The following is a 23,076-nucleotide window of genomic DNA, read 5'->3' as shown; positions in this document are numbered from 1 at the left end:
ATGCATGGATGTGTCACCTCCTTTCTTGGTTTGGCTCCTCGCTACTCAAGGGAATGTGTCTCCTTCCTGTCATGTGCTGTTCCTGCTTTGTCCCATGAAGGAGTTTGGCTACCTGCACTGTTGGGACTTTTGCTCTTTGTACAACAATAATTTTGCTGAATATCCCCAACATGCCAGGTCCAGCTGCACATTGTTACTCTGGGGGCTGGACAATCACACCTTGCTGAAGGTGTTGGGTGTGACAGCTGCCTTCCATTCAGGCTAAAGGAGGGAGCAATTAAATGCTTCTTTGTTTTATGATAGCTGAAACAATGGAAAACCACTGCCCAACAACCACATCCTATGCAAGCTCAGGCAGTGGCTGGGTCTTGCAGTCTAAGACGTTTTGCAGGGGTCGGGGAGTGATTGGACTGTGGTTGTGCATCTGTACTACAGCAGAAACACCAGAGAAGCACATGGAGAAAGCAAGAAGGAATGGCCAAAAAAAAAAAAAAAATCTGTTTGACCCTGAGAAAAGCTAGGAGAGAGTGAGCTTTTGGGCTGAGTGCTGGCTTCAAAGTGGTTGTAGTGTATTGAAAACTGTGTTAAAATTGTGATCTATCATTTTAAATTCTCAGGGGGGTTCCTGGCCCTGCTGGTGGGCTGGGAACTCTGTAGGGAAGTGTATGATCTGCATCAATTTTTGGAAAGAGCCAGCCTGCAGCAAGAAGGGGTGAGTTGTGCCTCTCTGTCAGAGGGAGGAGCCTGCTTGGTCTCTATTTTGGATTCTTGTGTGTTATCATTCTGAACTCTAAAAAATAAACCACACTGGATTGGAAGGGGTTAAGGAGCTGTTCTGGACCCAGGCTGTTCTGCACCACCACACCTGCAATGTATACACAGGCTGGAAAAGCAGCTGAAAATGGGATCAGAGTAGCTTACTTTCAGGTAGCAGACCTGCCAACTCTCACAAATTTATCATGAATGATGCAATTTCTAAGTAAAATAAAGCCTCACTCATGAGCTTGCGAGAGAACTATCAAATCTCAGGAATTTTTTTTCAGCCCCAGCAGGAGGCTCTGGTCTCTAGTACCTTTTTGTACTAGAAAGGTGTCGGGGACTCAGAACCCAGATGGCAAGGTTCGTTCTCTGACCGCAGAGAGAGACAGGCAACACCAGCAAGGTCCAGTGACAAGCTCTTTATTGAGGAGTGCACACAACAATAGAGAGCGGCTCGTCTCCAGAGAGAACCAGCCACGGTTTTAACAACTAGTAGGGTTATATAGACAGTTCCGTCGCGTCATAGTTAAAATAACCCAACCCCCTTTTATTAGTTAGAAAGCTTCTAATATTCATGCATATCTATCTCCTTTGACACTACAAACAATTTGTGATGCCTCAGCAACTTCTTATCAGCTTTGTTGTCATGCACCAGAAACTAGGAGAAAGGAGGGAGTTAAGAACAGATGAAGAACAGAAACAGAGAGTGGAGACTGCAAGTCTCCATATGTCCAAACAAACCATTCCTAGCACATCTGGTACAAGAATGCGGCCCCCCATCTTATCTCGTTCTCTGCAGCTCAAGCAAGCATGTCCTCTGGTTTCACAGAGAGACAGGAATGGCCCAGCAACTACTGTTAGCCTAACTTTGGCTAAGCTGGCCAAACAATGTTCTATACTCCATATTTTTGGGCCTAACAAAGGTAAGTTTCTAGCCTGCGTGGTGGCAGAGGAAAATGGGGCCTGAGAGCACCTTAAAGGCCCAGAAACCAGAAGGGAAATAAAAAGAACCCACATTTCATTTAAAAAAAAAACCTGATGATTTTAAGCCAAGCGGGGACTGACTCATGATTTTCCAATGGAGAGTGTTGGCAACCTGGAGGTGGCCAGTGGAGGTGAGAAGACCAGCTCTGCTGCTGCCCAACCCTGGACACGCCTCCTATGCAGCCCTGGCTCCACCCCCACTTACTTGGGCACCTGACTGCAACTCCTCCTAGGACCCCTCCCCCCTTCTGGAGCCGAGGTTCCCACCGAGAGGCCAGGGTGCCAGGCTGTGCTGGGAGGGGTGCAGGGAGCCAGGGCTGGGCCAGCACCCCAAGGCGGTGAAGGGGGATGAGATGGGGGCAGAAGGGGGGTTCTCTTTAACCCTTTGCAGACTGGACAGACACAGCCTGGGGCTCAGTGGCTGGATCACATCCCCCCAAAGCCAGTCGCTGGTAGCAGCCTCTGTGCGCCCCCCATCGCTGGCAGAGGGGTGACAGGAGGGGTAGGGGCTGTGCCTTGGGTCCCAGGGAGGGGAGTTAGGAATGGCTGAGGCTGTACATAACGGAGTCTGACTCTTCCTCTATCGCATCAGTGGGGCGGTGGCCATGGGGCACAGAGGGCCACAACCCTAGATGGGAGCCTGGCCTGCCCCCTGCCCTAACAGCCAAGCAGCCTGGGGGTCCCGTCCCCTCTCCCATCCCTCCCCAAGAACTGACAGCGCTGCCAAGAGTAGGGGGGAAGGTGCTTTATTGCGAAGAGCAGGTGGCTCTGGGGGCAGCGAGCTGTGGGGGGCAGAGTCTCTGCGGGGAGGGGGCTGCTTCTAGACCTCCTCAGGGGCCTCCTGGTTGAGGGTTTGGACGTCATCCAGGAAGCTCTTGGGGGTTAGGATGTGACTGGAACCTGTGGGGGAGAGAAGTGGTTGGCAGCGGTGGGCACAGTGGGGTGGGCATGAGGCTGGCATCACCATCTCCCCCATCCTTGCAGCTGGACCCTGCTCTAGTGCAGGGGGGGGAGGGGCTGTCTCCTGCCCCCCGCAGCCCATGCCGGTGTACCCTGCACAGCCAGGCAAGAATCCACGCACTGACAGCGTTCCTCACCCTTGGGTCTTAGAGGGGTGTGTGCAGGGGGTGAGCCATATCCCTATGGGTGTTACTGGGGGTGTCTGACTGGACCCCCACACATGGTCCCTGGGAAAGGAGAGGCCTGGGGAGCCAGGGTCTAGGAGATCAGGTGTCTAGATACAGGCCATGCGTGGCTGAGGCAGGTGGGGCAAGCGCATCTGTTGCCAGGCCCCCGGGTGCGGGAGGACAGAGGGTGGCAGGGGCGCCCTGTGGGTGCTAGGCAGGCAGTTCTAGGGTCTCCCCCTCTCAGGAGGTCCTGACTGTCCCTGACCTGGGCATTCCAGCCGCCTCTCCCCCCCAGGACTCGCCCCACTCACCGATCACCACCTCCCACTCGCCCTTGGTGGCCCGGGTCACTTTGTAGGCGCAGCGCATCTCAGACATGGTCACCCCACCCATCACGTAGATGATGAGGCGCGGGCCCGTCCGGTACTCGGCCACTGGCTTGCCCTTGTGCCAATGCCCGAAGCGGGTGCTGGGGGAGAGAGGAGCAGTGTGGATACCAGGGGCTCGCTGAGGTAAGGCCAGGCAGAGGGGTGGGCACTGCCCGAAGTGGGGGCTGGGGGGTAAAGGGACTGTGTGGATACCAGGGGCTCGCTGAGGGAAGGCCAGGTGGAGGGGTGGGCACTGCCCGAAGTGGGGGCTGGGGGGTAGAGGGGCTGTGTGGATACCAGGGGCTGGCTGAGGTAAGGCCATCTGGAAGGGCAGGGCCTGGAGGGGGATGGGGGGCAGGCCCTGCCCAAGGCAGTGGGACAGGAGTCCCAAAGGAGGCAAGAGGGAGTAGGGGAGGGAGGCACCTGCCCTGGGCTGGGGGTGCTGTCTAAAGCTCAGCCAGTCCCTCTCCTCCATCCTGAGCCCTGGTCTGTTGCGGGACTGCTGGGGTGCGGGGGACATGGTGAGAGGGGTCCAGGGCTCCAGGCTCTTGGACACCCCTGTGACGTTGTGCAGTCTATATGGTTTTATAAAAATTTGATAATAAGTCAATATAATGTAACTGAGATAGTTTTAGAGAAAATACGGTAATAAGTGAATGTAACGTAACTGGGATATGCTTCATTCAAAAGGTCTCTTGTAAGGTATCATTACAAAGCTTATAATCTACTGAGTATGATCATCTGATTTGTATAAATGTACCACTCTTGTATCTAAAACTAGAAATATAAAATGTAACTCTGAGGGCCTATTGTAATTGTGTAAAGTGTGGGCCATTAATGATGGTTTGGAATCTTGATGACTCCCATTGTCTGCAGATGGCTGTATTTACCTGTGAGTCTTCCTGTATATGTGTGTGCTGGCAAGTGAGTAATGAAGTCTTGCAGTGACATGTGATCATGTCACCTGAACTGGAATCCATCTTTAACCTGGTGCTTTTCCAGTGGGGGGGGGGGGGGTGGAAACCCAGAGGGACAAAGAGTTCCCGCCTTATGCAAAAGATATATAAAGGGGGGAGGAGCCATCATGAAGAATCCCCTAGCTAGGGTGACCAGATGTCCCGATTTTATAGGGACAGTCCCGATTTTGGGGTTTTTTCTTATATAGGCTCCTATTACCCCCCACCCCCTGTCCCGATTTTTGACAGTTGCTATCTGGTCACCCTACCCCTAGCTACCACCTGAGCTGCAACAAGATCTGTACCAGGGGAAAGAATTGTGCCCAGGCCTGGAAGGTGTCCAGTCTGAGAAAAAACTTACTGAAGCATCTCTGAGGGTGAGATTATCTGTATTCAGTTTGATTAGGCATAGATTTGCGCATTTTATTTTATTTTGCTTGGTGACTTACTTTGTTCTGTCTGTTACTACTTTGAACCACTTAAATCCTACTGTCTGTATTTAATAAAATCACTTTCTATTTAGTAATTCACTCAGAGTATGTATTAATACCTGAGGGAGCAAACAACTGTGCATCTCTATCAGTGTTATAGAGGGCGAACAATTTATGAGTTTACCCTGTATAAGCTTTATGCAGGGTAAAACGGATTTATTTGGGTTTAGACCCCATTGGGAGTTGAGCATCTGAGTGCTAAAGACAAGCACACTTCTATGAGCTGTTTTCAGGTAAACTTGCAGCTTTGGGACAAGTGATTCAGACCCTGGGTCTGTGTCTGGAGCCAGACGGGAGTGTCTGGTTCAGCAAGACAGGGTGCTGGAGTCCTGAGCTGGCAGGGAAAACAGAAGCAGGGGTAGTCTTTGCACATCTGGTGGCAGCTCCCAAGGGGGTTTCTGTGATCCAACCCGTCACAGTCTCCCCCGCAGAGGGCAGGGTCCTGGCCACGCACTCCCAGGCACAGAGGCTCCTACACCCGGGGGGTGGGGGGGTGTCAGGGCTCTACCCCCCACAGCCCAGCCAGGCTCAGCCTTACCTGACAGCAGCCTGGGAGCTGGTGGTGGGGACCGGGTCTGATATGAAGGGCCACAGTTTGTTGTCCAATTTCTTCTCAATGATGTCCTAGCGGGGGGAGGAGGGGAGAGGACAGGTCAGCAGGGGCCAAGCAGCAGGAACCTTGGACCTGGTGGCCAAGCCAGGCCCCAGAGGGGGGACGGCTCCTCCCTGAATGATTGACAGTCCCTGGGGGAGCAGCCTGGGGCCCCCTTTCTGGGGGCATGGGAAGCCAGCAAAAAGCACGTTGACTCCTCCCGTGATGCCCCCCCCCATCTCCCCACCTCCTCCTCAGCTGCTCAGTGCCCTGCTGTGAACTCCACACCCATCCACCATTATGGGGAGGGCAGAGACCTCCTGCAGCCAGATCCAGGGCCCCTCACTTGGGGGAGGAGGGAGGCAGGGGGCTGCCCTCAGTGCCCCTTCCCTGCTGCGGGCAGATCCAGGCCCTGCCTCTTGCCCCATGAGGTGTGTCCCAGCCATGCAGGGGGCCCAGGCTATGATACATCCTAATACCACATAATAGGGGCTTTTACATTAATCCGCTGCGTTGACTTGTACAGGGAGGCTTAAGGCCTGTCGAGCTGCGGCTAGCGCGGGGGGTGGGGGTGGGGGGTTGGATTAGGCACAGGATTGAGGCTACCTCAACTGCCTGCCCCAAAATCCCACAGGAGGAACCATCACAGCGCTGGAGCAGGGGCCTGGGAGCCTCCCTCGGGTGTGTGGGGGGTTAATTCTTGGCCTGGAGGAGCCCAAAGCCAGTGGGCTGAAGGCAACTAAGTGTGCCCCCCCACCCCCTTGAAGAGTGCCCCACAGGGCAGGGCGATGAGGGGCTCAGCCCCCAGCAAGCAATGGGGGAAGGAGCGACCATGTCACCTCTCACAAGCTAAGCAGGTTTGGGCCCAGGCAGCGCTTGGATAGGAGACCTCTAAGGAAAAGCCAGTGGGTGCTGGGGGGTGCTAGTGAGTCAGCAGAGGGTGCTTTATGTCCCCAGTGCGGCGCTAGGGGGCGCTGTACTGCCAGGAGCGGGCGGAGGGCCCAGTAGGGGGCGCTCTCCCCTGGCAGTCAGTGCTGGCCCCAGCGCGGTGCTAGGGGGCGCTGTCCTGCAGGGAGCGGGCGTGGGGCTCAGCAGGGGGTGCTCTCCCCTGGCAGTCAGTGCCCAGTACTGTGCTGCAGGAATTCGTCCTTTAGATGAACGTCAAACAGCTGCTCCTCACTGGAGGTTAGGCCATGGACCCTGCCGGCCATTCAGATTCCAGTGCCTGTCATGACAGTGGGCTGCCTGGATCCCCTGCACTTCCAGCCCCGCACGCTGATCACCTCCTGCCCTAGACTCTCGGGCAGTGCTGCTGTGCGGCTGTTAACAGCTGCCTGCCACTCCTCAGGAAGAATTCAGCCCCAGTGAGGGACCCCTGTATAAACCGCCCGTGCCCCACCCCAGAGGTGGCAGCATCTCAGCACCGGGTAAGACAACTGCCTGCACTCGTGTCTATGATCTAAGACCCCTAAGGATGGCAGCAGCAGAGGACTTTCTGATGAGCCCCTCACATGGCTAGATCCCTGCACGGATACAAAAATGTGGATGCGCATCAGCCCATGATCCACTAGCCGTCTGTATCCGCATCCTCATGGGTAGCAGCAAGGGGGGGAAGGGGTCTTGCTTGGAAGAGGCAGCGCGAGGGTGGGGCTTGGGGGTAAGGGGCAGCTTGGAGGGGGTGGGGGCTTGGGGGAAGGGGCGGCGTGGAGGGGGCAGGGTCTAGAGGAGAATGGTAGCGCGGGGGTGGGGTCTCAAGAAGGGGCAGCATGGAGGGGGTGGGGGCTGGGGGGAGGGGTTTCTCATCATGTGATGCTCCTGGGGGGTCACAAGCGCCGGTACACGGCAGCAGCAGAGCACGTTGCATCACCGTGGGGTGCTGCCCGGAAGCTGGTGGGGACGCTGGTGCTGCTCAGCGTGGCAAGGCGAGTGGGTGTCGGGCAGCCCCGACTTCGACCTGTCGCCCAGTCACTGGCTGCTGGCCGGCGGCCCCGAGCGCGCTGTGCCCCCGAGGCTGCCTGAGCCGGATGCCGCGGGCCAGGCGCTGCTGGGGAGTAGAGCCCGACCCGGTTGTATCTGCAACCCATCGACTATCCGCAGAAATGGTGCATGGATATGCAGGGCTCCACACATGGCTGACCCCAGACCAGCCCCTCCCCCTTGGGCCCAGCCTGCCAGGTGTGACCCCCACCCCAAGGCCAGGAAGCAGACGGCCTGGTACCTCCATGACGTCCTTGAGCCTGGGGGTCCAGCGGGAGAGCGGGTAGGTGGACTCCGGCCGCACCTTCCTCTCGGGTCGCAGCTGCTCCCTCTGGGGGAGGAAGGGAGAGTGGGTGAGAGGCAGCAGGGATTGGGTGCGGGATGGGAATGGGCGCAGAAAGGGAAAGCGCAGCCTACCTGAGTCGCTCCAGCCGGGCTGGCAGGGGAGGGGCAGAGAAAAGAACAGAATGGATCACTGAGCGAGAGAGAGAGAGAGAGAGAGAGAGGAGGGGAGAGAGACTGATGGGAGAACAGAGACGCTTCCCCCCATTCGCCGCATGGCCACCCCATGCAGTGGTCACCAGCTCCAGCTCCCAGCGATCTGAGATCCTGACCCCAAGGGTCCTCTGCAGGGCAGAAGAGGTCACCCCAGATGGGGAGTAACTCGGGGGTCACCCTCATAGGGGGAGGGCGTCACCCCACTGTATGGGGCAGAGGCCACCTCTGTGCTGGGAGTAGGTCACTGCCATAGGGGGCACCCCCAGGATGGCCTGGGCTCCCCTGCCATGGGTACAGCTGCTGCCCCTGGCCCCAGTCCCTTACCTCAGGCATGACGGAGATGCCCAGGAAGTTCATGTTGTAGATGCTGTCACTCAGCTGCTGGACATTGGCACTCTGGATCAGTTTGTCGAGGTTCACCATGCTCACACCTGCATGGGGAGAGACAGGTCAGCGCCAGCACCCCTGGGACGCACCCACAGCCCAGGCACATTCAGTCCGTGGCCCAGGAGTCCTAGTTCCCTGATCAAACCCTGAGATCCTGCTCTTCCCACCCCTCCCAGAGCTGGGGGTAGAACCCAGGAGTCCTGGCTCCCAGCCCCCCTCTAACCCACTAGACCCCACGCAGTTAATGACTGAATTTAGGTTCTTGATGCTCTTCCCTCCCTCCAGAGGTTCTCTCGGGTGCTGGGGGCAGGGGTCTCTCTAGCGCCCCCTGGCAGTGCAGAGGGAGTCCCCCTCCCCCGATCTGGGCTCCCCGATCTGCAGCCAGTCAGGTACAGTGTCAGAGCCGAGGCCTGGGTCCTTAAGGCTGCGAGGCCTTGAGCTGGAGGGACGGCAACCCCCCAAACCATTTACTGCTGCTTAGTGCAGAGGGGGAGGCCTGGCAACTCCACAGCGCCCCCTGGCCAGACAACTGGGCAGCCAGAGGAGCCACATGAGGGCACCCTGGCCTGGGGAATGGGAGCAGGGGCAGTGCCTGAGCAGGGTTACAGGAAGGGCCCCGGAGCAGGGCCCTGCCCCACCAAGCCAGCATGGGGCAGGAACCGATGGGGGAAGAGGGACTGTGCCATGTGTCAGGGTGAGGGAGGTTCCCCAGGCCCTGGTGAGCTGGGGGAAGGGGCTGGATGCAGCAAGAAGCAGGGAGCTAGTACAGGGATGACACAAGGGATGGGCAGGGAACTGGTCGCAGGGGGCTCAGAGACAGAAAATGGTCTCAACCGCCTGCAGGAAGGGAGAGATGTCCCCCCTCCCTGCAGAGAACGGGCCAGGGGGCTGCTCGGGGTGTACGTCTCCATCCCCCCTCCCTGCAGAGAACGGGCCGGGGGGCCGCTCCGGGTGTGTGTCTCCAACCCCCCTTCCTGCAGAGAATGGGCCGGGAGGCAGGGGTGCCGCTCCGGGTGTGCATCTCCATCCCCCCTTCCTGCAGAGAACGGGCCGGGGGGCCGCTCTGGGTGTATGTCTCCATTTTCCCTCTCTGCAGAGAACGGGCCGGGGGGCGGGGGTGCCGCTCCGGGTGTATGTCTCCATCCCCCCTTCCTGCAGAGTATGGGCCGGGGGGCAGGGGTGCCGCTCCGGGTGTGTGTCTCCATCCCCTGTCCCTGCAGAGAACGGGCCGGGGGGCCGCTCCGGGTGTGTGTCTCCATTTCCCCTCCCTGCAGAGAACGGGCCGGGGGGCCGCTCCGGGTTTGTGTCTCCATCCCCCCTTCCTGCAGAGAATGGGCCGGGGGGCCGCTCCGGGTGTGTGTCTCCATCCCCCTCCCTGCAGAGAACAGGCCGGGGGGCAGGGGTGCCGCTCCGGGTGTGTGTCTCCATCCCCTGTCCCTGCAGAGAACGGGCCGGGGGCGGCCGTTCCGGGTGTGTGTCTCCATTTCCCCTCCCTGCAGAGAACGGGCTGGGGGGACTGTGGAGGGCGGACACTCCTGGGAAGGCAGTAGCAGGGAGCAAAGGCTGCCAGGTCTGACCCCAGGGGCAGTGCGGAGCGTGGGCGCAGCGCACTGGCTGGCTCGCAGGCACCAAGAGGTGGGCAGAGGGGAGACAGGACCGTAGAGCCAGGCTGGATACAGGCCCCAGGAAGCGGCTGGCCGGGAGACGCCCTGCGTGGCTGGGGGACGTGCCAGTCTGAGCAGTGCTATTCCCCCACAGGCCTGGGCCCCGCCTCCAGGAGCGCCCCCTGCAGCAGCAGGCCTCCCAGTGCTGCGCCCTGCAGGCCTGTGGCGTTACCGTTCTTCAGGAAGATGTAGAGCAGGATGACGCGGATCTTGTCGTAGGCCTGCACGCTGGGGTCCAGCAGGACGGGCTCGATGATCTTCATCGGGTCCCTGATCACCTTCCCGTCCACGTCCGTCCCCATGGCCAGGTCCTGGGGGGGGAGGGGGGCGCACACACAAGGCCCAGGTCAGGCTGCTCCGCTTCCTCCTGCCCCGCAGCAGGATGGGAGACGCAATGGCCCCACGACCCACAGGTCGCCTACCCCCTGTGCCAGGGCCCCCTCCTCCCCGGGGTCAGCTCCCCCTGGGGTGAGCAACGGGCCCCCAGGGAGTAACCCGAGCCCCATGTCCCCCTTCTGCACACGCGGTGTTACATGGGGGGGCTGGCCCTGGCTCCAGCGAGCCTGAGGCTCTGAGACCCCTTTCTCCGGGCTGAGTCCATGAGCCAGACTCTGCCCCCAGACAGGCTCTGCCCACAGACCCACCTGCTCCACGCTGCACAGCTTCTCCACCGTCCCTTTGAAGTGCCGCATGCAGTGCTCGGCCAGGTTCAGGTGCGTGGAGTACTGCGGGGAGAGACCGGGACAGAGGGGAGTTTACTGCGGCACCGCATCACCGGCTGGTCCAGAGCACCCCCAGCCCTCCAGGAGGGCCCCTTGGCCAGAGGAGCAGCCCCAATCGGCTGTGTAAGCCGAGTATATAGGGATTGTTTTGCCCAGCACTGAAGTGCAGCCACCTCTGGGATGGAGTGGGGCAGCTGGAGGGGAGGATCAGGAGGAGGGAGCAGCTTCCAAATCAGCCCACGGCTTCTCTGTTAGTCAGCATGAGGTTGGGGGCTTGGAGACCAGCAGGTGTCGGGGTACCTGTGCCAGTGGCCAGGAGCTTTCTGTTGGCACGTGGCCCAGTGGCACCAGGAGTGGCTCCAACGGGCTGGTTTGGAAGCCCACCAAGGCCCTCTCCTGAGAGCTGCAGCAGCAAGGCGTGGGCGTTACCCAAGGGCTGCCATTGCTGCGGCTAACATGGCAGCTCTGGGCACTGACGGGCAGGCTGCTGCCCATGGTGCCACACAGCACCTGGGGGGAAATGGCTCTGCCCGACGGGACAGGTCAGAAGCTCTCATCAGGCAGTAAAGCGGAGAGCCCCAGAGTGCCCTGCCCCCCAGAGAGTCCCTACTGTCCCTCACCAGCCCCACAGAGCACTCTGCCCCCCCCATCAGCCCCACTGAATGCCCTGCCCCCCGCCCACTAACAGCCCCAGCCCCGTTACCTTGTTCAGCTCTCTCTGGTACTCGGGCAGCTTCTTCAGGATCTGGGACAGGTCCTCGATGTTGGCCTGGAGGGAGGCGGTGGTGAGATCCTGGCCCCTCCCAACACACAGAGCCCCCTGTAAGGCAGAGGCCTCGGCTGGGGACAGCCGCAGCAGCCCAACCACGCGTGCCAGGGCCAGGGTGGGTCACTCAGGCCACATGTGACCTGCTCTTCCCAGGCCAGCTGGAATGAGACGGGAGCCCCGCAACCCGAGTGCCCCTTGAGGTGTAAAGCGGCAGCGGGCCAGGGAGATGCCAGCGTTGGCTCCCTGCAGCTCTCCCTGCGCGGCCCTGACCCTGCTTTCTGACCCCGCCTCATGGGCCTCTGCCCTCCCCGACCGTGGGGAGGTCCAGAGCTCTGGTTGGGGGGCAGGGGGCTCCACATACACCTCTTAGCCCTTTACAGGCAAACCCTGAGAGCAACTGGACAGCTCCCCCCCCCACCAACTCCTCCTAGGGCAGCAGGGCAGCCTCCCCTCCCCATCAGTGGCAGTGGGATGGGTCCCCCCATCCCAGACTCCCCAATCGCTCCCCCTCCCAGCCCCCACCGCACCTCATCCGTGGTCAGCCTCTTGCTCTCACAGAAGATGCGCAGCAGCTCCGTCACCTTCCTGCAGCAGGGAGAGGGGTCAGGCCGGAGCCAGGCACTGCCTTAGAGGTATGGGGGTGCGCTGTCCTATGCTACAGGGGATGGAGCCCCCACCCCACGGGCACCACAATTCTCTGCCTCGAGAGCCTCAGATGGGGCGGGGGGGCTCTTCCCAAGTTACCCCAAGGCAGAGTTCAGTGCACCTCTGGGGGCTCCTGGTGCCCTGATGCAGGGGGGGGGGAGGGGCTGGGAGCAACGGCAGGTCCAGCAGGAGGTCGGTGAGGGACTCACTCAAGGGGCTGTGAGGTGCCTGGGGAGATCCTGGGATCAGGGGAAGACAGTGTCCAGGGGAATCCCCGAGAGGAAATTCAGATGGTTGCTCTGGAAGGGAGCACTCAGGGGTCCTTTGGGGAGAGGGGCTGGGTCCAGGGGGTCTCAGCACTCAGAGAGGAGCATGTCTGAGGGACAGGCCCCAGCACTGGGTGGGAGGGGAAGGGGGAGTCCTGGCACTGAGCAGGAGAGGGGTGTGTTGCTGGGGGGTGTCCTTGCACTGGGTCGGAGAGGAGTGTATCCAAGGGGGAGTGGGGTTCCAGCACTGGGTGGGAAGGGAAGGAGAGGGGTGGGGAGGGCTGTGTCTGAAGGGGAGGATGCGGGAAGTCCCGGCACTGGAAAAGAGGGGGGGTGTCAACGGGGTGGGCTGTCCTGGCACTGGGTGGGAGAGGTGTGTCCGAGGGGGAGGTCCTGGCAGTGGGCGGGGAGGAGAGGGCTGTGCCAAAGTGGGGGTAGGGGGTCCTGGCACTGGGCGGGGAGGGGAGAGGTGTACCGAAGGGGGGGGGGTAGCGAGTCCCGGCACTAGGCATTGGGTGGGGCACAAAGTGGTGTGTCCGGGGGGAGGCGGGGGCGGATGGGTCCCGGCCCTGGGTGGGGCACGGAGGGGCATATCCAGGGGGACGGACGGGGCACAGAGGGGCGTGTCAGGGGCAGGGCAGAGCGCGCTCACTTGGAGACGTCAGCGATGTGCAGGTGGCGTAGCTGCACCCAGAGTTCGTCATCATCATCCAGCAGCGCCTCTTTCTCCCGCGAGTCGCTGGCGCCCGTTGTCTTGTACCTGTGGAGGGGGGATGGGGTCAGGCTGCGACACCCCTCCTCCGAGCGTGGGAGCTACAGAGCAGTGCAGGTGCCTGGGTCCCATCCCCCCAGCCCGTCTGAGGAGGAGTGCGGGGCGCCCCCTGCTGGCAGCCAAGCCCTACCTGTAGGTGTTGTTCTCGATGCTGAGCAGGTCGTAGGCCATGGCCTGGAAGGTGAGCTCATGCAGCAGTGGGGACACCAGGTCGAAGCTCCGGTCCACGATCAACAGCTGAGAGCGGGCTTTGTCAGGGCCCTGGGGCAAAGGAGAGAGAGACCCGTCACCCCCTGCTCCGGCGGATGGTTCCTGGCCTGGCTTACACGGCACAATCCAATGGGCCCTGGTGGGCCTGAAACTTCACCACCCGCCCTCTCTGCGGCCCAGCCCCCAACCCCAGGGGAAGCCAGGAGACACCCCCCAAGCTAGCTGAGACGTGCCCTGGGGTCCCACCCTGACCGGCAGGGAGAGCTCCCCACCCAGCTGCGCTGCAATGCCCCCTGCAGGGACGGGCCACCTGCCCCTCGTGCAAATAGCAATGGCCACTCCCCCAAGCACGCTCTCTGCTCGTGCCTCTCCACCAACGGGAGCGTGCCCCTTACACGGCAGCCCCCCGACTGCGCCCTGCCCCATGTGCTGCGTGGGGAGCGGGGGAACTACACCAGAAGGCCCTGGCTAGTCTATCGTTAACCAACACCAGGCCCAGAGCCTCTTTGATATAAGGTCCCAGAGGGGGACAATGGGACGTTATCCCTATGCCCCATCTTGCATCTGAGCTGGGACCCCATATGAGGCTTTAGCTCCCCACTCCCAGCCTGGGTGGTCCCCCCAGCATCCAGCTGGACAGAGACCACTCACATGGTCAGCATCTCAGACCCACATCATGGGGGGGGTGGGGGCTGGCCCAGCCCCCGCTCCCTGCCTGATCAGCATGCACTGCCCTCTTAGCACAGCAGGTGGCGATAGGAGACCAGCCCTGCGCTCCCATGGCAGACGGCTCTGAAACCGGCTCCAGCAGCTCCAGTGGAACCCAAGTCCACCCAGGAGCACCTCAGCAAGGGGCTGCGTCTGCTCTTCGCTGGGTAGCACAGACAGTCAGGGGGGCCAGGGACGTACAGCCCCTGACGCTTCCCCAACTGTCCCACCTCAGTAAGTAGTCCCATTTTCAGCCACACTTGGTCTCCACAGCCTCTGGGTAAATAGGTTGAGGCTGACCGGGGAGCGCCTCTCTTGGAGGAGTATCTGGACCCCACCACTGTAGCACTATCATTGCTGCATCCTGCCCCCCCTATGCACGTGGGGCTGGGCAGGGCTGTCACCCCATTGCAGAGGGGGATGGAGGCCCAGAAGGGCTGGGTGACTCCCCCAGGGTCACACAGGAAGTCTGTGGCAGAGCAGGGACATGAACCCAGAACTGGCACCATCATTCCTCTCCAGCACTACCCAGCCTGGGTGGGTTGCTATGCCCAGTGCCCCTCCCAGACTCTGCTCACACCTTTGCCAGTTCAGCTCGGCTGGAGGGATCCCCGAGTGCAGATGGGGGCTGGCGTAACCACCAGGTCACTCCCCAGAGCAGAGGGATGCTTAGTGCACTGGTGAGTGCCACAGCACTGCCTGGGCCAGCTACCCCTCAGGGCTGGCAGCTGGGAAACATCAAGGCAAGAGGGACTAGTGCAGACAAGGCCCCATGGTGCCGTGACCGTGGGCTGGATGGCTTTGGACACCTGACTGTTAGAGGCCATGCTACAAGAGTCCCTGGGGTTCTGTGCCAGCTGACAAGGCGGGGGCACACTGGACTGGCCAGCCGGGATTGTGCGGCATGGAGCCAGCACTGCATTGAGAGCAGGGGCTTGAGTCAGCACTCCCGGTCCTGCGGTGGGCGTGCTGTCTGGACTCCTGGCTCCTATTCCTGCCTTTGCCACCTACTCGTGGCACGCTGCTCCATGCCTCAGTTTCCCCCGTGTAACATAGGGACAGTGCTGACACCTGTGACAGGGAGGCTTGGCAAGAGTCTCAGGAATATCCCTGGGGGGGCTCAGAGGAGCAGGGTGTGCACGGAGCAGGACTTTGCCCTCCCCAGCGCCGCTCTCAGCTCCTGAGAATAGCACAGATCAGACGGGGGCTGCAGGCTGGAGCCAGCTCTGCTGCAGCAAGTAGCTCCGGTGGTTAACAAGCATGCTGTCAATCCCTTCCCTGGGTAGATGGTTTGGGCAGCCAGGTGTGTGCCAGGCTCCCCTCTGGAGGCAGGCCTGTGCTACCAGCTGTGAGTTACAGAGCGTCTGTGTCATGGCAGCCAGCTATCCCAGAGGGGGCCCCCCTGCCCGAGACTGGTATCATTATCCCCATTTTACAGATGGGGAAACTGAGGCACAAATAGGAGGGGTGACTTGCCCAAGGTCACCCAGCTGGGAATAGAACCCCGGTCTCCCGTCCCAGTCCAGGGCTCTAGCCACTAGGCAACATTGCCTCGGTGGATGGGAAAGGAGAGAGGAAAGGTGCGCTCATGGATCCACAGGGTCGGTGCCAGGGCCTCAGCTGGGGAAGTCTCTGGGAGGAAGCCCTTTGCTGTGCCAGACCCCAACAGATCTCTCTCTTCCTCCAGGACAAGCCGTACGGCCTCCCACCTCCTGAGACCGAACGGCTGGGCTTCACCCCGTGAGCCCTGCCCAGCGAGTCCAGCTGAGACAGACCCTGGGACAGACCCGTCCACTGCGCAGGGCCCGATGCCCCTCAGCCCGGGTGACAGGGCCACTCCCCCAGCGTTGTCAGAACAGTCGGGTTTCTTAGGCACCTGGACCCCAGCCCGGGCAGCCCAGCCCACTGAAGGTTAAAGCAAGAGGCCGTTCTGGTCAGCTCAGAGCCCGGCCGAGCTGCAGCGAGACCTGTTTTCAGGCTCCTGGTCTCTCGCTCAGGGCCTGTCTACATGTAAACCCATGCAGCTGCGCCGCTTCAGTGACGCCGCCTTTCTCATACCCCCGAGCGAGGCAATTGCCTTGTGTAGACCAGGCCTCGGTCTGACCTTGGTCAGTTCTCAGGCGAGAGCTCCCAGCTTCCCCCACTTATCCCCCAGCTCAAACCTTCCCAACCCTGTGTTCTCGAGCTGGGGGCCCTGCTCCGATTCCCTGCTGGGAGCGTCCAGCCAGGAACCATTGGAGATGTCATGGTCTTTCTGGCCCCCAGGCTGAGCTGGGTTGGATTCTCTTCATTTCACCAAGACAGGGATGTAACACCCCCCCACACACCATGATTCTTATCTTCCCTGAGAGTCCTTCCCCCACGCCCCACCAGAGAAGCCATGAAACATATAGGGGAAACTGAGGCACGCATCGGCTTCATAAAAGATATTACAAACATTCCCAGTTGGTCACAGGTGCACAGTCTCCCAGCAGCTCGGCAAAGGCTGGAAGCAAGAGCAGAAGCAACAGGAGGGAGAGATCTGGGCAGGCCTTGGATTTTACATCACTTTGCTTCTCCTAGGGAGACAGGAGCCACTGGGTTTCCCATGCGAGAATCCAGGGCAGGGTGGGTTTGCAGCTCCCCTCTGCTGGGGGTGGGACGGGGACGGCAGGAGCTGGGTCAGGGCTGACTTGTGGCTAAGGCTCGGGAGAGCTGGGTTCTACTCCTGCTCTGACAGACTCCCTGCATGCCTCAGTTTCCCATCTGTAACACAGGCCCCCCTGCCTCCCCTGGGAGGGTGAATTCATTAATGAGTTCCGATACCACGGTGGTGGGTGAAGGAGCACACACAGACAGGAGTGTCCAGGTGTGGAAGAGGCGCTGTATGCAAAACTTACTTCTGTGACTGAACTGCCCTGTTTATAAACAGAGATTCTGCTGGGCACACACTTCCCCAGTCGGTGCCTCGGTTTCCCCATCCGTAGAGAGGGGACAAGGACACTGGCCTTTGTAGAGCACTTTGCAATCCGCCCACGGCCACTGTTAGAGAAGGGCTGGGCTGTTAGTCCAACCACACAGGGAATGCTATTGTTCTCCCGAGCCCTCAGGATCTCCAAGGGGGTCTAGACCCCACCCCTCCCCCCGCCAGGATCTCTGAGCAGGTTCTAAATCACTCCTCCTTCCTTCTACTTCTCATGTACTCCCCCTCCCCCTCGGCTCTGTCCCATGGTGAGGGCGTGGCCGGCACAGCTCGCTCACCTCTCCCATGCTGGGCTCGTATGCCTTGAACACCTTGAGTTTGGCCAGTACAGCATGCGCCAGGTGGAAGTTAACTTCACGGTCCCTGCAGCAAAGACAAACCCTGTGGGTAGAAACAGGTCCTCCCACAGGGGCACACGCACTTCCTGTAGGAGATGACCAGGTAACCGTCTCCCTCTGGGCACACTCACTTCCTGTAGCGGATGGCTGAGTACCTCCCCATGGCACACTCAATTCCTATAAGGGATAACTGGGTACCCCTCCTCCCAGGCACACTCACTTCCTCTAGTGGATGGCCGAGTACCCCTCCCCCCGGGCACACTCACTTCCTGTAGCGGATGGCCGGGTACCCCACCCCCGGGCACACTCACTTCCTGTAGCGGATGGCCGGGTACCCCTCCCCCGGGCACACTCACTTCCTGTAGCGGATGGCTGGGTACCCCTCCCGCCGGGCACACTCACTTCCTGTAGCGGATGGCCGGGTACCCCTCCCCCGGGCACACTCACTTCCTGTAGCGGATGGCTGGGTACCCCTCCCGCCAGGCACTCACTTCCTGTAGCGAATGGCTGGGTACCCCTCCCCCCAGGCACACTCACTTCCTGTAGCGAATGGCTGGGTACCCCTCCCCCGGGCACACTCACTTCCTGTAGCGGATGGCTGGGTACTCCTCCAGGGTTTCACACAACGAAGCAATCTGCTCTGCCAGGATCTCCAGGTCCTTGTTCCTTTCCCAGGCGGAGCAGGGGCTGAACCAGATGTGGAAGGTCTGTGGCCTGTCCAGGGAGTACACCTGGGGGGCGGGGGGAGCAGAGATCAGACCCTGGTGCCAAGTGCTGGCAGCCAGGCCAGCTGTGCCCCATACCGCACCCCTAAGATGCGCTGTTGGACCAGGCCAGCCTGGTGGAGCCGGAACGAGCCCCTAGTGAGGGAGAGATCCCTTCGCCAGAGCCACTCCTGTTGTGGTAGAGGAACAGCGGCCCAGAGATTCATGCACCAGCCTGGGATGAAGACGCCCCGGATTCAGGTCCTTACTGAGCTGCAGGGGTGTGTCTCTGCCCTGGAGAAGTCAGTGTTGGGGGAGGGGGCTTGGACATGCTTCTAGTCTGGCGAAAGCCCCAGCGTAGCCACAGGCAAACCCGGCATCAACGCGCTCTGCCGCTGTCGCTTATTTCACTGGACGAAGAGAACGAGCCATTGGGGAAAACGTGCTTGGACACCAATAAAACAGTATCGGCCCACGAAGGGTTTGCTGGTGCAACGGGACGGGTGAGCCAGCAAAGCCTCCTGACGCACACTCAGCTTATACCAGCCAAAGCTTCTCTTGGCACAGCTGGCACCGGTGCCCAGATGAAATAAGCTACAGTGGCGAAAGGACTGCTTTGCCAGCGTAACGGCCTCTACCCAGGGGCTCTGCCAGCGCAGCTGCATTAGTTACAGGGGGGATTTTTTCTCTCATGTCCCCGTAACAAACCCGTACCAACGAAGCTTTTGGGTGTAGACCAGGCTCATGTCTCTCCGTGCCTCAGTTTCCCCACCAATGCAATGGGACTGACAACACAGCCCTGCCCCTCAGGGGCATGAGGTGGGGAAATCCACTGATGACACAAGAAGGAGATGGCGTGGTTGGGCAAAGGGCAGGCGTGTGCGGGCTGTCTTGCAGGCCTGTTATAAACCGTCAGTAAGCTGGTAAAGCCAGGGAGGCAGCGCCCTCCTCCCCCATACATCCAAGCCAGCGATTCCACGTCTCACAGGGTGTGAGCAGCCGGCTAGTCCCTGCTGCCCTGTGCTGGCATCAAACCCAGGACCCTAGAAGGGAAAGGTGTCCCCGCCCCGAGCCATGTGGAACACTAAGGGTGGGGTGTCGTACGTCACCGTCTGCCCTGCGGCCCTGCTCCTCCAAAGCCCGGTCACCCCTCACCTGGCTCTCATAGGGCAGGAAGGCCATCTTGATCTCCATGAGGGTTTTGATGGCCTTGGTGATCCGTGACTTCCGCAGCTTGTTGAACAGAGGGTCAGGACACGCTGCAAGGCAAAGGCAGTGGGTGGGGGTGACAGGCACAGGGCTCAGGGCCCCCAGCACAGCGCCAGCCCCCACGGACAGGGCCAGGACGGGCACAGCAGGGGCAGTAGTGCTGCACACCTGTGGGGAACCTGGGCAGGTCAGCAGGGCCACACAGGAGTCAACTCTGAGTCCAACCCCCCTGAACCAGAGTCACGCCGGGTTCTCGGCTTCTGCAGCATCAGCAGCGAGGAGGGCAGGGGCACAATCTCTCCTACCCTTTCTCACACCCTGCCCTCAGCCCACCGCAGGGGGAAGTGACTGGAGTGTACAACTCAGCATGATGCACAAGGAGGAACAGGGACTTGGGCTGTAATGGGGAGAAGCAGATGTGACCTTGACACACTGGATACTGTGGGTATACCATTCCCAAACCCCAGTTGGGACGGATGGAGCAATGCATGCTGGGAATGGTAGCCAGAGGCCGCCTTTCTGGGCGCATGCTGCAGGTGTCTGTGAGCCGTGCTGGCTGGAGGCAGGCCCATGGGGGAGAAGCGGGGGAAGGGATCGGTGGGGTCGTTCGGTCTGGCCTGCTGGGTCTGCATCGCCCTGCAGGAGGGCAGAGCGTAATCAGGGTGCTATGCACTGGCCTGCCGGCAGAGAGAGACCCCCCCACCCCCAGGTTCCAGTGTGCCGCTGGCCAGGCTCCCGGCAGGGGGATTCCCCGCCCCCCGATACTCACGGCTGAGGAAGAAGACGTGAGCTGCCTTGTAGGTGAAGGTTGGGGTGCCCTGGAAGTCATCGATCAGAGCCTGCACCGACTGCAAAGCGGGGAGAGGAGGGGTTGTCAGCACCAGCCAAGGCCCCGTCCTGCTGCCCGAAGGGCCCAGCCCATGCCCAGCCCCTGGGGACTCAGGGCCCAGCATGATGCCATCGGGAGGTGGGCTGGTTTTCACCCCCCTGCCCCTGGTCTCCCTCCACTGGCCTCCCTGCTGCAGACGCAGGAGCCTCCTCCCCCACAGCCCCTGCCACCTGAGCCTCTGCCTCAGCGATTCTCCTTCCCTTTGAGTCTCAGCTGAGGACTTAGGGTGACCAGATGTCCCGATTTTATAGGGACAGTCGCAGTATTTAGTTTTTTCCCTTCTATAGGCTCTTGTTACCCCACAACACCTGTCCCGGTTTTTCACACTTGCTATCTGGTCAGCCGAGCTGAGGTTGCCTCTCTCCGCCTGCTGCACCTTCCCATCCAACCCCCACGGGACTGCACTGCGGAGAGGTCTGGGGGACAGTCAGTGCCTCACGTGGCAAAGAACACGAAGCCCAGCTCCGGGAAAACAGCCTCTTGGGGAGCCCCTACTGGCCCCATTCCCATCCTGACCTTGTGCTGCGCATCCCCCCAGACGGCGTCACCTCCAGGCTGCACTAGGTGCTGCCCCGGGGTCTCCCCTGCTCCCCATCCAGCTGCCCCAGGCCCGAGCTCCTACCTTCTCCACAGGGCTGAGCAGGTAGATGGCCTCCAGGCTGGGGATTGGCTCCCGGCGCTTGTTAATATCTTCCACGACTAGGAGAGAGCAGACATTGGGCGCAGGTCAGTGTGTCCTAGCCACCCGCCCCAGCCACTCTCCACCGGGATGCGGGGAGGGGAAGCCAAGGGGAACAGGGATGTTCGCTGGCAGCAGGCTGAGGGGTTCCACAGGCTACAATGCAGCAGCCGCTTTGATGTGGGGCCATGGGCTGCGATGCTGCCCCAGTACGGAGCAGGGAGGAAACGTCCCTCTGTACTGTGCTGGGGACAGCCCCCTAGAGCGCTGGCTCAGCTCTGTGCCCCTCAACCCCAGGGCTCCTCCACCCTGGAGCAGGGAGCCAGCATTCCCCCTCTCCTGCCAGGACCCTGCCCGCAGCATGGGGGAGGACCAGCAAGGAGTTAACTGGGGTCTGAGAAAAGCGGTGAAGAGGCTCCAGGGGCTGAAAGCGCCGGGCTAAGGGAACTAGATCTGGCTGGGAAGGTACCAATAGCAAGGAGGGCATCTAGGGGGCTGCAAAAGGGGGAAACTAGATGCAAACGTGAATGTAGACAAGTCAACTCCCCGACTGTGAGGTGTATCCAAGGGGGAGGGGAGCCCTGGCAGGGGGAGCAGACGGGAGGGAGGGGCCACTCACGCGTGATGCCTTCGTCCACGATGTCGGACATCTTGCAGCACGACGAAAGGATGCGTGTGCTGGGGCGGTCCATGATCAGCACCTGGGGTAGCGAGAGGGGAGCGCGCCGCTTCGGAAGAGCTAGTCACTGCCCTGAGCCCAGCCGCCCACCATCATCATCCATGGAACAGCCAAGGGAGTAGAGCGACTGCTAACAGCAGAGCCGACGGCTCCCGGCCCAGCCCTTCCACAGCAGAGCGGCAGGGCCGTTACCAAGCCTGCACTTGGCTGAGCTGACTGTGCTAAGGACTGCGTGAGGAGCGACAAGGAGAGCAGCTCCAAGCAGAGTGGCTGGTACGAGATGTCGGAGACAAACCTGGGACACCCGGCCATTCAGAATGGTTCCATCCTCCTAGATTGGAGGAGATCAGCCTCTTGGCCCAGGTGACAGGGTGAGTGCAAGAGGCAGGGACAGAACCCAGGAGTCCTAGCTCCCAGTGCCCTCCTCTGATCCACCAGATACCCGCTCCCCAGCCCTCGGACAGAACCAGGATCAGGGCACAGAGAAATGGAACGAGGGGAGTCTCCGTGTTCCCCTAGGAAAGCCCTGTAGGCCATCGGCCCAACATCTCCACCGCCTTCCTGCCGTGCCGAATGAACCCGTTGCTCCGTGCAGCCCAGCATCCTGCTGCACCAGATCCAGCCACTAGGAAACCTAGTCCCCTGTGCTCCCTCTGCCGCACCGGCCAAGCCCACTGCTCCACACACCCCAGCCCAGTCCATGCCGGGGGCTCAATAACCTGCCTGCCCAATGGTGCATGCTGCCCCCATGCTTGGCGCTTTCCTGCTCCTCCTCCCACCCAGGCTGGCTCACTGGGCCCAGTGGTCTGATCCGGTGTGTGTGGGGGGAGATATGGGGCTAGCTGGACCAGCTGGGTCTGATCCAGCGCAGCGGGAAGGCAGACATACCCAAGCCTAGCTGGGGGCGGATGATCGGCTAGACAGAGCAGGGATCTGATCCAGCCTGGAAAACCTCAGGGTCCTAATGAATCCCAAGAAGCTGGAGGGGAAGGAGCACGATATATGGATACAGCATATCCCCAGGGGAACACCAGGGCAGCAGGCCCGGCCTGCTTACCTTCCATTCTCCTTCCTTCTTCACGCTGCGAAAGACAACGCTGAGGATCTCTGTGAGGGAAAGAGATGGGGATTAGTGGTGGGGATTGGATGGGACGGCTGTGCCCTGAGCCAGGACCCACTGACTGGTGGAAGGACCCCTCGGGGAAGTGGCTCAGAGGCTGCTCTCGGGCCAGCTAGCAACGTGCTCCTAGCAGAGCCCCAGTCAGCGATCGTGGTGGGGTGGCAGGCTAGATGGGCCATGGCTCTGATCCCCCTTCCTTTCTGCCAGGCTGGATACGAGCACAGCTGAACTAAGGATCTGGCCCCGTGCAGCAAGAGAACAGATCTTGTCCAGCACCTCTTGACTGGAGGGGATCCAGGGACCCTCTACTGTGTGTGGGGGACGACAACACGACAAAGACTTCAAATCCTGAGTCCTGCACAAAGAACCCCTCCAAGGCATGCCCCGCTCAGGGAACTGCCGGCCTGTCTCCTGGGCACCTTCCACGGCCAAGCTAAGCAATTAGATAGTCAGCTCTTCGGGCCAAGCACCATCTTTTTGTTATGCCCAGCAGAATGGTACCCTGACCCATGACTGGCACTCCTGGGCGCTACCGTAATACACCTAATGAAAAATGTACAACGCCTTGCAAAATGGGGCCTTGGTCCATGACTTGGGCTCC

At 60.7% G+C, this 23,076-nt stretch overlaps 1 protein-coding gene across 1 annotated transcript; it reads right to left on the bottom strand.

The window, feature by feature from the left end:
* Positions 1-1,158: 1,158 nt before the first annotated feature.
* On the bottom strand, positions 1,159-22,457 carry LOC135972197 (syntaxin-binding protein 2-like). Its single transcript, XM_065576014.1, has 18 exons — positions 22,413-22,457; positions 21,296-21,377; positions 20,620-20,696; positions 19,878-19,956; positions 19,055-19,158; positions 17,778-17,926; positions 17,136-17,220; positions 13,108-13,238; positions 12,858-12,965; positions 11,822-11,879; positions 11,229-11,294; positions 10,448-10,528; positions 9,976-10,114; positions 8,077-8,183; positions 7,496-7,585; positions 5,224-5,309; positions 3,182-3,339; positions 1,159-2,643 (listed from the first exon to the last, which is right to left on the bottom strand). Exons 2-18 carry the CDS (start codon positions 21,366-21,368, stop codon positions 2,564-2,566), a joined length of 1,671 nt encoding a protein of 556 aa, XP_065432086.1. The 5' UTR covers positions 21,369-21,377; positions 22,413-22,457; the 3' UTR covers positions 1,159-2,563.
* Positions 22,458-23,076: the final 619 nt, after the last annotated feature.

The sequence above is a fragment of the Chrysemys picta genome, chromosome 22 (genome assembly GCF_011386835.1).
Source record: "Chrysemys picta bellii isolate R12L10 chromosome 22, ASM1138683v2, whole genome shotgun sequence".
Lineage (NCBI taxonomy): Eukaryota > Metazoa > Chordata > Testudines > Emydidae > Chrysemys > Chrysemys picta.
The sequence above is the reverse complement of the archived record's forward strand: the minus strand, read 5'-3'. Positions and strand labels throughout refer to the sequence as shown.